Below are 14,379 nucleotides of genomic sequence, written 5' to 3' on the forward strand. Positions count from 1 at the left end.
TTACGGAAGTATTTCAAGGTCTCTTCTATTTGCTCAGTTGTTAAGTCAATATTCGCATCAGGAGAAATGAGAGGTGTATGAAGCCAGTCGTCGTGGTCATAACCATAGATTGTATCTGCTCTTAGCTTATAATGAGGCAGCTGCTCTTCCAGTAGACTTATGATTTCAACTTCAGGAAGATTGGTACTATTGCACACATCTGGTAAAAGAAGGAATACAATCTGTTAGTTGCTTTCAAATGAGAACTATACATACAAGCTAGCAGAGATGTCTGTTTTGGCATCAGCAAGATTTTTCTGCGTGTAAACAACAGCAAGATACTAATTGGTTTAGAAGATATGAGTAGCACAAATGACCCCAAAATAGCATATTTACTAGCTGAAAATACAAGGACATCTCTTAAGGACAAAAAGCCCAACCTCAGAAGCAAGGACTCATCTATGGGAGAATAAGGTGGGGTGGGGGGAAATACAGAGTAATCACTGACCCAGACAACCTGGGTACGCAGAATGAATTAGCGCATACAGAAATTTCAGGTTTTGATGTTCTACTTGACAGATTATTTTTAGCTTGCAAGCTTTGCATATTTTCTTAACTGGGTCTTTGACCACAATTCAGTACCACTATATTTTTTGCCTTGCTGCTGGCAGATTTTTCTCAAGAAATCCAGGATTGCAATAGCAAGCAGTGTCACAGTTTACACCTAAAATGCACTGGTAAAGTTGGCTTCAAGAATTTTAGGGAACCTTTTGACACAATCTCAACATGCATTCTGTTGTATCAGTCCCTCCTGTTCACAAATACATCAGGTTTGCACACAGTTTTAAAAATGGATACTAACAGCCATCAACAACTGCAAAAATGTTGAAATTAAAACTTGGAGATTCAAATTTAGGACAAGAGGGAGCTGAGAAGCTTTAACACAGAAAATTCCAATTAAACATAAAAACTTCTTCACCATGAATATGGTCAAACATGGGAACAGGGGCACAGGGAAGCTGGGAAATCTCCCATCTTTGGGAAGATTGACAACTGTACTAAACAAGGCCATGAGCACTCTAAAAGATCTGCTTTGAATAGTTGGCATAACAGATGATCTCCAGAGGTACCTTCCAACCTGTATTCTTCTATAAAAAAGAATTGTGTGTGTGTGTATGTGTGAATAACCAAAACTGGTGTGATCACTTTAAATATGTATAGTTTAATTACTATATATTATTAAGGAACCCAAAAACCCCTGGTATGTTTTCCATAAATACTTAGTGCAATCTGCATTCCCATTTCCATGCCAGGACAAAAAGAACACCACAGCCTGACACCCCCTCTTCCCACTAAGAAAGAGCTTTCTAAACCTATTTTGGCAGGGCAAGCAATAAGGCTGCTCACATGCTGTGAAATGCAATTCCTTCTTTAACCAGTGACATGACCCTTGCAACTGTTGTTAAGAGTCACCCCACAGTAAACAGCAAAGACTGTTAAGGCCCTGAGTGCACCCACAGGCCTTCACTGTCCTGACCAGGCTCATCAAGAACCCTGCTCAGCACCCTCTGCCCTGTGGGCCAGGAACCCCATTTAAACTGCCCAGAAGAGGGCTACGAAGTCGGTGAAGGGTTTGAAGAGGAAGCTGTATGAGGAGCGGCTAAAGTCACTTGGTTTGTTCAGCCTGCAGGAGACTGAGAGGAGACATCATCGTGATCTACAGCTTCCTCACAAGGGGAGAAGGAGGAGCAGGTGCTGATCTCTTCTCTCTGGCAACCAATAACAGAACCCGAGGGAATGGCAGGAAGATGTGCCAGGGGAGGTTTAGGTTGGACATCAGGAAAAGGTTCTTCACCCAGAGGGTGGTGGAGCACTGGAACAGGCTCCCCAGGGAGGTGTCACGGCCCCAAGCCTGACAGTGTTCAAGAAGAGACTGGACAATGCCCTCAGACACATGGTGTGAACTGTGGGGTTGTGCTGTGCAGGGACAGGAGTCGGACTCGATGATCCTTGTGGGTCCCTTCCAACTCAGGACATTCTGTGATTCTAACTCGATTACCACATGCAGCGCTGGAGGGTAAGTCTGTGCCCAGCTTTTTCCCCTGCTGATACAGACTCATTGCCTGGGCCTCCTGGATTGACTACAGATCCACCTCATCCCTGGCATTTGATTGATGAGCACTGGAGAGTCAGTGCTAACCATTACTGCCAGTTCCTCTGCCTTGCACAGGAACAAAGGCACTAGGCTCTGCCAACAAGGATCCTGCCCTTCTCAGCAGGTGCCCTGCTGCACCCTGACACAGACACCTATTTTCTTAAGAGAGAAAAGTGATTAATGCGAGACTGATGCAGACCTGCAATTCCACTGCAAGCCAGAGGAATTAATCTCTTTTAGGGGAGAGGTCAGGAAACAAGGAAGTGACACATACATGTCCATAGATCATCAATTACCTTTTTTTTTTAATCCTTCTAATCCAGAAATTGCATTGTCACAAGCTCATTCCAAGCACTTAAAATAGCAAGAAAGTTACTATCGTATCAGTCAACAAGGAGAGGATACAAATATGAACTCATACTGTTAAACTTCTCCCTCTCTCCTTTACAGGATGCTACTGATGAAAACTAAAATCCTCTTGGGAAAGTTACACTCTACTTCATGGTTCAGGGAGTCTGCTATTATCTAACAAGAGGTATTCTCCTCTGCTTTCATCCAGGCTGTTTTGCTAACAGTTGTACAGATATAAGTGTTCTCCAAACCTCACTGCAGCAGTGGATGTGCAAAAGTTAGTAGGGTTAGGTACTTACAGGTATAGCAATGCTATTTTTATGGAGCTCCATGCACTATAAGCATCAGCCAGCGCACATCATTTTAAAAGGTCATTGCAGCCCTCCCTCAGAGGATTACTAGTGTACAGAGAGAAACAAGATCTGCCTCACACATTTTCAAAGCTGAAAGCTAACCTGTAACTACAAAACTTGCTTCTTCCCTGGCTACCTTTTTAATTGCTGATAACATCCATCCTAGTCCTTGCAACCATCTGAGTTCAGCAAAGCCAGATGATCTTCTAAAAAATACCTGTTGATATCTACTGAACATTCAAAGATGTGCATGGGGGCATGCATTCACAAAGATTTTTTATATAGATATATCTACAAATATAGAGGTATGTTTAATAGATGGTAGGTACACATCGTTTGGTTAGCCAACTGCTCTCATTGTTAAGAATATGGGGTTTGGTTTTTTATTGGGTTTGGGTTTTGGTGGGAGTTTTTTTGGTTGAAATGTTAGTTCACCTCTTGTGAAGAATCTAAGAGTCTACACAGCCTGACTGAGGTGGGCTTCTTGGGAACAAGGAAATAAAAATGTTCGAAAAATTCAAACCTTTAGTGTCTGCTTTTACTTAGTATTTCAAAAGAAATGGACTGATTTTAGAGATGACAGGTGGAAGTTTCAGTCAAATAATTTTGTACAGAGAAGTAAAATGGTTTGCTGCATCATAAAAAGTAGCAGAAAATGGAATGCAAATTACCCATAAAATTTAAGAGGGAAAAAGCTCCCACACAAAACCAACCAAAACAAAACAAAAAACATCACAAAAACCAACCAAACCACTCACAAAAGAAACCCATACCATTTTACTGTGGAAAAGAAAGCCATCAGAACATGAAGGACAGAATAAATAACTAAGAATTATAGAGGAATACAAGTCAACCAAGACAATTTTTCTACTCTGTCATATAAAAAAAATCTTGAGTCTTTCTGAGCAATTCAAAACACCTAATAACTGGAAAAGATACTAATGAATAACTGGAAAGGCAACTTATTATGATGCTATTGTCATTAACTTCTATTGGGATTTTAAAATCTGTATACCAGCAGGAAATATAGGCAGGTTCCCATGTAATTGCCTATTTAGAAAATCAGGATACTGCAATTACACTTGTGTATGACTAAACCTTAGTTCAACATTTAAATCAAAGCAATATTCTCAGTGCTAAAATTACACAGTCTTTCCCTTCACTTTTCCTCCCCTCCCTTTTCTGGAGTGCACACACTTGTTATGAGGAAGTATGTCAATTAGCACTATACCCATCCTGAAACACCAGGTACATTTTATAGAAGACCCTGACTGTGCTTCCAGATAGTTATTATTAATATTTCTGATTAAACTGCAAAGGTAATGTAGGTTAAGTAAGTTTCCTGCTGAAAATACCTGAGACATAATTTATGTTTTATGGTTAACTGAAGTCCAGCAGGCATAACACTGTTGCACTCTCATGTCCTAAATTGTACCTTCATTTTACTGTGTTAAATGTAACAACATAAGCCTAAGACAATTAATTGGTGATTAATAAAAATGATACAAAATATAGTTGAACTATATCCTCACAAGATTTCGAGTTTTGTCTAAGCAATTCTAAACTTGCAGTTTTCTGGACACCCTTAGCAAACAAAGTTCTACATGCACATGACGAAAACTTAAATAGCTAAACGGAATATGCACTCACAATTCTTGGTAAAGTGTGGGTCATTCCAGGTCCTGCTTTTTAAAGAAAAGAGTTAAGAAAGATTTTAAGTATGCTCTTGCATACTGTAGAAATCTGCAGCTTTCAACGCTTTCTAGAAATAGTTACATATAAACAAAATTTGTTAATTCTTTTCCATATTATTTTTGCAAGTATTGCATTCCAGTGCTTTGCTATCTTCATAGCTTAAATGCAGCACATGTACAAACACTCTCACCTCTTTTGGTGCAATATATTCCTCCATGCCCTATTCCTCAGTCTGCTTTACAGGAGTTTTTGACATTATTCCCGTGTGTTTTCTAAATAAGATTAAAAGAAATTCGTTCAGACACTTTTTTTCCCCTCTGATGATTTTGCTGCTTCATTTTCTTTTTCACTCTTTCAGTAAAGAAGATGTAAAAACTGGGCAGAACACTCCCATTGAGCTGTCTTCTGCATTTTTTCTTCCTACTTCAGTACCTCTAGGGCAATTATTAATGTATTACTTTGTTAGCATGTTCCATATCTTTTCATACATTGGCATCTGGCTGGTGTACTTCCCCTTCTCTGAGCATCTTAAACCTCTCCACCACCTCCCCCACAACTTAACACAGCCACTAAAGGTTCACTGTTTATTTCAGATTTCCTTAGAGGAATTTCTATTAGACTTGTTGATCTGGATACCTTTTACCATTTCATTTACTTCATCTGTTCTCTCTCTTCTAGTCAACACCTCTATCCATTTAAAAATTATAGGAAGTTAACTTCTCTTTGTGCAGACTGAGTTGAGGGTGGCTTTTAAAAAAATATCTGGGGAAGAAAGAGGCATAATTTTTAGGGCAAACAAGTGAGGACAAGAGTACCCTTGGTTATTTTTGGATGCGCACTTATACTCCTCCTCTGCTGACAAGTGAGCAAGGAGCTGATTAAACACAAAATGGAGTGAGAGGTCTAAAACAACAGGAGCTGCCTGTATCAAAGGAGCACAGCACCTCTAAGACTGTCACTGCCCCTCTAGGCACATAACATTACCCAGATCATGAGACATTGTGAAGGGTGCTGTCACCCACTGACATTTTCATCCTGTAGTCACACATCCATGCAATACATTAGCTCACTTCCCAGAGAGTGTTAAACATTTATTAGCTGTCAAGTGTAACTTGGAAGAACTAGGCCAACACCTCAGGACCAAGCAATTCAAGCTCAGTTGAACTAACTTCAACTCATGCTAAGTTCAACATGAACCACACATAGACAGATTTGAAGATCTCATTCCCAACAATACGGTCACCTAAAGCAGCTCACTGGTTAAGATTCCATTCCCTGCCTGCCTTTTGGGTTTTACCTGCTTACACCTATGACTGCATAGTCGTATCTTACTGTAGAAATGAAACCCAGCTTGACTGATAAACAAGGAGCACCTATTTCAGCATCAACTTAACATAAAAGTAGTGATAAATTCAGTGAAAGGAACCTAAAACAAAGAGAAGGGACCAGAAGGTATGGGGAGGTATGGAACAAACAAATCAACCAACCCAAACACACACAAAACAAACACTGAGAAGACAAGTTCTACAGATCTCAAAGCTTGTTATTACCCAGGAATTTTTAGAAACACAACACAACATAGCTGATCAGTATAGACATTGCATGGAATATAAAACATTTAGATCTGTCTGAATTCTGACCCAAGCTATCCTCAATCTTTATGGTTTTATTGGTTTGTTTTCAAGCAGAAGCCACCCTTTCAAGGTTAAAAGGACTTCCAGGTGCCTACAGGACCTGCTGGCAGTAGATAGTGCCACCTGGTGTTTAGAGATGCTTTAGTAGCCAATCCCCTAAACCACCAATGACATTTTCTCAGCCAGTTTCTTGTTTACAGCTCACTTCTGTGAACGGAGCAAAACAATTTCTGATAAACCAAACACTGCCATGAACCATGCCAGCGTCAGGGTTGTGCACAAGAAGGGACAGGCCAGAACACACAAGTCAAGATGAGGAAGACCACAAGAAATCTCCCCAGAGACGGTGTCATTCCTGGAGCATTGTGCTCAAGTTGTGGTCCTGATGGAAGCCAACACCTTGCAAAGAGCTCGCAGCACCTGTGCTCCCCTGAAGTGCCTCCTCCAAGAAAAGTAGAAGCGGTGTGTCCTGCAGAACACCTATTAATACATTCTAGGTGTGATCTGGGGAAGTGCTGGGCTGCCCGGCATTGGACATCAGGTTGTATCTCCCACCCACACTGAATATTTTCCAGGGTACTCCACTGCATCACCACCCAGCAGCTGATACTCAGCCCACAGCCAGAAAGGTGCAGTCTAAATACCCTCTCCTTCTGAAAAACAGAAAAAGGGGAAAAAAGCCCAACAACAAACAAACAAAAAACCCAAACAAAAACAACACAAAAAACCTACAACAAACAACAACAAAAACCAAAACACAAAACAAACAAAACCACTACACAACAGAAAAGGAAAATAAAGGGGAAAAAAAAAAAAAGGAAAGAAAAAACCCCACAACCCCCCAAAAAACACAGCAGAAAAGGGAAAAAATAGTCCTAACAGAAAAGTAGAAGGAGGAAGAAAACAAACAAACAAACAACAAACACAACAACCAAAAAAACCCCAAACAACACAAAACCCAAACACCGATACAGAAAAGGAGTGGAAAAAGGGAGGGCAGAAGTGGGGGGAGAACACAACAGAAAAGGGGAAAAAAGTGGGAGGGGGGGAAGGAAAAATGAAAGTTCCTAGTAGTCACTTCCATAAAAAATATTTCATTTCCCACAATACATTTAAAACTTTACAACTTGTCGCAATCTCTTGAGGCAGGTGGGGAAAGGGAAGTAGATAAGAGCACAGGAAGAAAAGTAAGATGAGACAAACAAGGAAACTCTTTGGAGACAGCAGGAAGAATTCTTCAGTGTAATAAGGAACCACCTATTCCCCTCCCTGGTTTCAGACCTGTCCGATTTCCACACGCACACATTGCACTTCCACTTGATACTCAGCTCGCTAAAATTTAAAAGAGATAAACTTAAAAACTATGAAAAAGGCTGGTTAATAAATAGCAAATTATTTTTTTAAAAAAGCACACAATACCTGAAAAGGATCAATTCCAGTGCTGGTTTCCTACTAGTTAAGTAAATGGACAGTCCCCTGGAGAGCAGGGCTTCCACATGGAGATCAAAGTCCAGCCACATGTAACGCAAGAAATTAAAGTTCATAAACATGTGACTATGTCATGCTGAGTACTAGTGAATCCTGACTGCTGGCTTTGCTTCATAGGATATATATACATACAAAGGACAAAAACTGAAAGTTCATGTCCCTTCTTAGAAGCCAAGGATCAATGGTCTCCATGGAAGCAAGTGGTGTTTCTCTAAACGCTTTTTCAGCAGATATTCCCTGGCTGCTCGGCACAGCCCAACAGTCTGATCTGCCCAGCGCTTTCTGTCCATTTAGACAATCGTAGAACAGAGTGAACCAGTCAGTACTGTTGTGAGCAGCTCTACAAAAAAATGAAGAGCAAAAGGGTAGATACCAAATATCAACCCTGCAATTAGGTTGCTAGCTAGTCTTCTGAAGAGGGAAATGGAGCCTGTAGTCATCCAGGCTCCATAGGCCCACCAGAAACAGGAATTACGTATTAACTAGGGTCCAGAATTAAAAGTATTTCTTCAACATTATTTATCAATTACTCTGCACATACACTCATAATAGACAAAACTCCAGAACTCACCATATTGCTATTCAATTTCAGTTCTAGGACACCCAGAACATGGCTAATTATATTTAAGTCTTACAAATAATAGTGGTGACTCAGGACTGTACACACAGTACCTTCTAGATCAAAGAAAATCACTTCTAATAAAAAGAAAATTCACCATCCTCCCAACTCACTGACTTGCATAAAAGGAAAGAATGGCCTTTGCATCCTACATATCAGAAATCTCATTGCTGGATGCAAAGCCAAACTGCTGGAAGAAAAGTTCTTCAACAAGAAAGCTGTCTTATACCTTTAAAACTCAGACTCCTCAAAGAGCCGTGGCAGCTTCTGGAACTTGACTGGCATGACAGGATTTTGGAATTGCAAGCCCGGCCACACCTTTAACCAAAGTTGCTTAAGCAGTGGTTCGTCTGCCTCTAAACATGGAAAACAGTACACAAATCCAGTCTTCCGACTCCAGGCCAGTCTCAGGTATTTCCATTCTGGGCTGCCATGGCAAGGCTTGAGCTGACCTGTAATTCTGTGCTGCCCACAGCGCTTTCTCTCTTGCACACATGGGTCTCAAGTGGACTTCCCACCTTGCGTACGTGGGGGCACAATGGGAAAGGTAGGCAGGGTTTATGGTAGCCAAGTGGGCACACCAAATCACGGAAGAGGAATTCTGGATGAGAAATCCAGCCCATGGAGAAAAATGAAGCACCCAAACAGGGATTCTCATGATCTTCTCTATATAATACGGTATGTCACTTAAGTTATCTGCCATTTAGCATTTTAATTCATACAAACATGCACTTATAAGAGCAAGGACAGGAGAAAGACTTTAAGAGTTTGCTTTTCTTTCTCTCTCCCATCTCCTTCCCCCCCCCTAAACAAACCCAGCTTTATAATCAGTAAAGTCCCAAAGAAAGTTTTAAAGAATTTGTTCAAGCGTGGGTAAGCCTCACAGAACATAATCACAATCCTGGTGTACAGCCTGGGGGTCCTGGCGGACAGCAGGATGACCATGAGCCAGAACTGTGCCCTTGTGGCCAGGAAGCCCAATGGCATCCTGGGGTGTATTACAAGGGGGGTGGTTAGTAGGTCCAGAGAGGTTCTCCTTCTCCTCTGCTCTGCCCTGGTGAGACCACACCTGTAATATTGTGTCCAGTTCTGGGCCCCTCAGTTCAAGAAGGACAGGGAACTGCTGGAGAGAGTCCAGCGTAGGGCAACAAAGATGATTAAGGGAGTGGAGCATCTCCCTTATGAGGAAAGGCTGAGGGAGCTGGGGCTCTTTAGCTTGGAGGAGACTGATGGGTGACCTTATTAATGTTTACAAATACTTAAAGGGTGAGTGTCATGAGGATGGAGCCAGGCTCTTCTCAGTGACAACCAGCAGTAGGACAAGGGATAATGGGTTCAAACTGGAACACAGGAGGTTCCACTTAAATTTGAGAAGAAACTTCTTCTCAGTGAGGGTGACAGAGCACTGGAACAGGCTGCCCAGAGGGGTTGTGGAGTCTCCTACTCTGGAGACATTCAAGACCTCCCTGGACACATTCCGGCATAACTTCATCGAGACATTCCTGCTCCAGCAGGGGGACTGGACTGGATGATCTTTTGAGGTCCCTTCCAATCCCTGACATTCTGTGATTCTGTGATTCCTTTACTGCAGAGGAGAATTGGTATGAAGGGTAAGATCACTCAGTATTATCCAAAAGATAATATGTTATGTTGAAAAATCATTAGATTGACCAGGATGTCAGCCGAAGTGGAAGAAAAAATGCTGTTCCTTCAGTTCAACCACATAAGCACTGGCCAAGCCTGTCTGCAGTGGATACATCACAGAAATTTCTCACATAGGTTGCTGGGCTCAGCCTACATCTGCATCTTCGGGCACATAAAGCAGTAATATTGCCAGCATGTTATCTTCCTTGGTAGAAAATTCTACTTAAATTTGGCAATTGAAAGAATATTGAAGTAGTAAGCTTGGAGAAAACTTGGCTTAGTCAAACACACCAGGTAAATACTGCAACAAAGCTGGGAATGTCAAAGCTAACAAAGATAAAACTGCTAGAAACTGCAGTTCCAATGTGAGGAATGTCATTGTTTATTAGGTTGAAGTCTCCCTGCTTTGGTTTCATCCTACACACATATTCCTGCTGGGTATAAAAAGGTAAGACAGATCTCGGTGATGAGAGGCCATGGAGCTATTAGGTCCCTACTGCACATTATGTCAGAAATTTAAAAGAATTTCGCCTCAGCATGGAAATGTTTCTCCCTGCAGATAAATGTAGCATATTCATGCTTTTATTTGTACATTAAATAAAAATAAAAGGAAACTCCACCACCATCGCTATTCTTTCAGAACAAGAACAAAAGCTATTTATGTATCAAATGCATTCTGGCAACACACTGTTCAGCAGCAGTAAGAATAAACACATTCATTAACCGTTAGGATCTTCCAGCTGCCAAGACAGACTGAGAATGTCTCAAAAAAACATTGATAAATCACTGAGTACAGAAAACCCTGAAAAGCAATTGTCCTGCTTTTGCTTGTTGTTCAGTCCAGCTAAAATATGCCAGCATCCTAACAATGGCTGCCAACAAAGCTTAAGGGTCACAAGCAAAACATAAAAAACAATTTTTATATATCACAGCTTGCTCTTTACAGATGTTGTCTTCAAATGGAAAATATGCTGTTTCATGAAGGACACATACATGCACATTGAAGGACAAAGGTAAAGCTGCACTCGGCATGTTACGGAGATTAATTATGGAATAGACAAATTTTCACATATTTAAATACACCAATAACCAGTCTTCCAGTACTATTCAAGTGCACTGCAACAGGAAAACAAAAATCACAAAACAAAACAAAAAAGTCCACTGGGCTTTCAGGAGTTCCTTCTGCAAAGAACAAACCCAGAATACTGATGAATACTTGCTGTTCTCAAAATTCCCTGCTCCAAGTAAAGTATATGTTAGGGAACGACAAGTGGTTCCCAAAACAAGGGAAATTTAGAAACAAATTTTTAAAAACGTCACCACACCGGACTTCAGTAATTCCCACAGTTGGTTTCAGTGACTCTAGAATTGATGGTTTACACCAAAAAAACATATATAATACTAAGAAAAGGAGTAAAGTAAGAGAGCTGGTTAAGGAGTAGTAGCAGCAGAATTCCATTTGGAGGAAAACAAACAAAAAACTTCCACCGAAACACAAGAAGATAATCCTCTAAAGAAAAAAGTATGCTCGGGATACAGACTAAGAGGTAGCATAACCACCTGTCACAGGAGAGGAATATGGAAAAACACTAAGTTATTGGTAAAAAGAAAGAGCTGGAAAACAACTGATGATAAGCAGAGGAAGGAGAAAAAAAACAAGGGGGGGAGCAGCTGTGTGAAGTTGTCTGAGAATCCACCAAATGCCAGCCAGAAAATTCATAGAGGCAATAATGCAGCAGGCATAGAGAATAAGACAATTTTGTTAAGAGTATGCTAGACAGAAATGAAGTCAGACTCATGGAATAGTTCCAGTCATGCTGAGGGAGCTATCTCATGTTCACAGGACCAGCACTTCTGGCATGTTTTAAAGAAAGAATGAGTACTCAGAATTTAGCAATAGCTGCTTGTAGAAAGCTGCAGGAAAGACAAGCGGGAAAAGACCTTAATCAGATCAAGCTTATGGGATGAGATTGATGACAGTAAGAGCAAAGTAAATAGCCTGAGGTAAGAGCACACATTCTCAAAGTTTTAAAGGAGAGACTAACAAAGTTGGGACACAAGGTTCGAGTGTGAAAATGGAGGCTTTTCAAAATCATAATGATGAAATCATAAGGGGAATGAAGAACCAATATTCAGAAAATCCTGCATAACTAGAAAAACAACTACTGGTAGAAACCAGTGGGAGACTGGTGTAAGTACTGCTGCACATAACCAATAAAAACCATGAACTTGCATGGTAACACAATCAGCAGATTCAAAAAGGTTTTATACAAAGTCACGGAGAGGGTTCAACGCTAAGTAGACAATAAAAGAACTTAACAGTTCCCTAGTAAAAGAGTTCTGCGTGATGGTGGTACTTATGCCGAGAATAAACTACTGCAAATGGCTCTGCACATGCTCTCCAAACCCAGAATCTGCTGTTGCTGGAGTTAGAAACACAGTCCTGACCCAACTGGTCCCATCCAGCAGAACATTTCTTACGTTCTTTATTTGAGCTCCAGCTCAACCAAGCAACATCTTACACCTCTTCTCTCATACCAAGAAAACTGAGAAAAGCATTAAAGTACCACCCCCAAAGGGGAACTGAAAAAGAAGGAAGTGCTGAAGCAAGTTTCTGATGTAGAGAACAACTACTAAAAGAGAAAGGTAACCACAACAGAACTCAAGAGGTTCAAATAGAGGGAAGAAATTCAAAACTATTATTACTTTATCAACATTTTTGTAACCGTTCAGTGCTTGGAGGACAGCCACCCATGTAACAGGGACCAAGCACAACCAGAGCACCCTGTTCAATATTCTCAGAACGCTAAGCTCCCATGGTCTGGTGGTATCTCACACACCTAAAACAAGACAGCCACAGATTTGGTATTTTCCCATCTCCAGCGTAACATGAGTAAAGCATTCTAGTAACAACTTCTGTTACCAAAATCCTTAAGGAGTTACCTTGAGGCAGTCATGCTTTCTCAGACTCGGAACAAAAAGAACAGAAATTCAGCATTTCAAACAAAGACACGCATTTTTGGGTGAGGGCCATGGCAGAACTCGAATGAAAGGCCCTCTGCAGGCCCTATGCATGCCCTTTAAAATTAAGTGACTACAGGAAAAAGGGTGAGAATTACATTGGTTATCTCTAGGATCAGGCAGTCAAAGTTGCCTGACATTACCATAAAGAGTGGTAACATTTGATGGAAGAGAACAGAAGCTCTGTTTCGCAAGAACATAATTAAAGCCTCAATAACAATAAAGGCAGGGCAAAAATCCGAGGTAGACCTTCTGCACCCAAATGTCTTCGTTGCTCAGAGATTGTGTGAGGCTTGAGAGCAAGAAAAAATTGGTTTATCTGGATGCAGCCAGTGCAACAAGGTAGAAGTTACACTACCTGCAAGGCAAAACTATACCAACTCTTCTCAGAGATATGTCCCAGCTGAGAAAAACAGGGATTTCATGGTTTGACTCATACAGTGATGTAACTTCATTTAAAAAAAAAAATAAAAATAAAAATCAACCTATGTTAACTACAAACAAAATAAGACACAGAACAGGTTATCATCACAAAGAATTTCCAAAGAACCTTTAGAAAATTGGCCAGAACGTGACGGCCAGAAAACACATTCCTACATGCATTCAGAAAGAGTAATGAGTATAATAAACAAATTAATCATGCAAACTAATGAAGGAGCTAGGCAATCACAGTCCATTCATTCTCTCCTTTTCCAGAGAAGGATGAAGGAAACCTACATGGCATATTAAGCAGTTAGCTCTTGAATTAAAGTATATCATGCCAAAATCATTGCAATAGCAAGTCTTCAGAAATACAAAAGCAGACTGAACATTAACTTACTGTTATGCATATTTGAGATGAACAAAGAAAAAAAAAAAAGAAAAAAAAACCCAACAAACCAAACAAAAGCAACCCCACAAAAACACTCTGGCAGCCAGACATCTGTCACAGAAGTAAATCTATACCCCAGTGGTATTTCAGATTTCCATTCCCACTGTACTCTTCATTACCAGAAGGACAGGATTTGTCTGACAGCAGCTGATGAACAAGGAAAAAAGGCAAATAGACTAACAGGCTTTTATAATTTACAGAATTGGGGCTATTAAGCAACTTAGTGATACTCTGCTTTATCATGTAAAGATTACATCCCTTCCTGTTTTACAAAAATTGGGAGGTATTAGAGAAGCATGCCCCGAGTCCCTGTTGCTGTTTCCATCAACGCCAGACTGGAAGTATCTGCATCTGCACTGCAATTACAGGAAAGGCATAAACACCTTTAAAAGCACTTTGATTCCCTTTCTAGCAAAAAGAACACTAGATGGTGCTACATCCGTATTCTTATCTTTACACGCTCGAATGGCAGCACGGAGAGGTTAAAGGAAAAAAAAAGGGGGAGACAAGAAGATGGTGTCTCACACACATAGTTGCTGAGTGCCACTTCCATGTCATACCATGCTGCC

At 40.7% G+C, this 14,379-nt stretch overlaps 1 protein-coding gene across 1 annotated transcript in view; it reads right to left on the reverse strand.

The window, feature by feature from the left end:
• TRAK1 (trafficking kinesin protein 1) overlaps positions 1–14,379 on the reverse strand; it is a gene marked incomplete at both ends in the record, with an annotated part of 108,161 nt that overhangs the window by 67,920 nt on the left and 25,862 nt on the right. Inside the window, one exon of the mRNA XM_080339808.1 lies at positions 5–199. Coding sequence (XP_080195934.1) covers positions 5–199 — 195 coding nt within the window. The remainder of the gene's footprint in view (positions 1–4; positions 200–14,379) is intronic.

This window comes from Nesoenas mayeri (assembly GCF_963082525.1).
Source record: "Nesoenas mayeri genome assembly, chromosome: 2".
NCBI lineage: Eukaryota > Metazoa > Chordata > Aves > Columbiformes > Columbidae > Nesoenas > Nesoenas mayeri.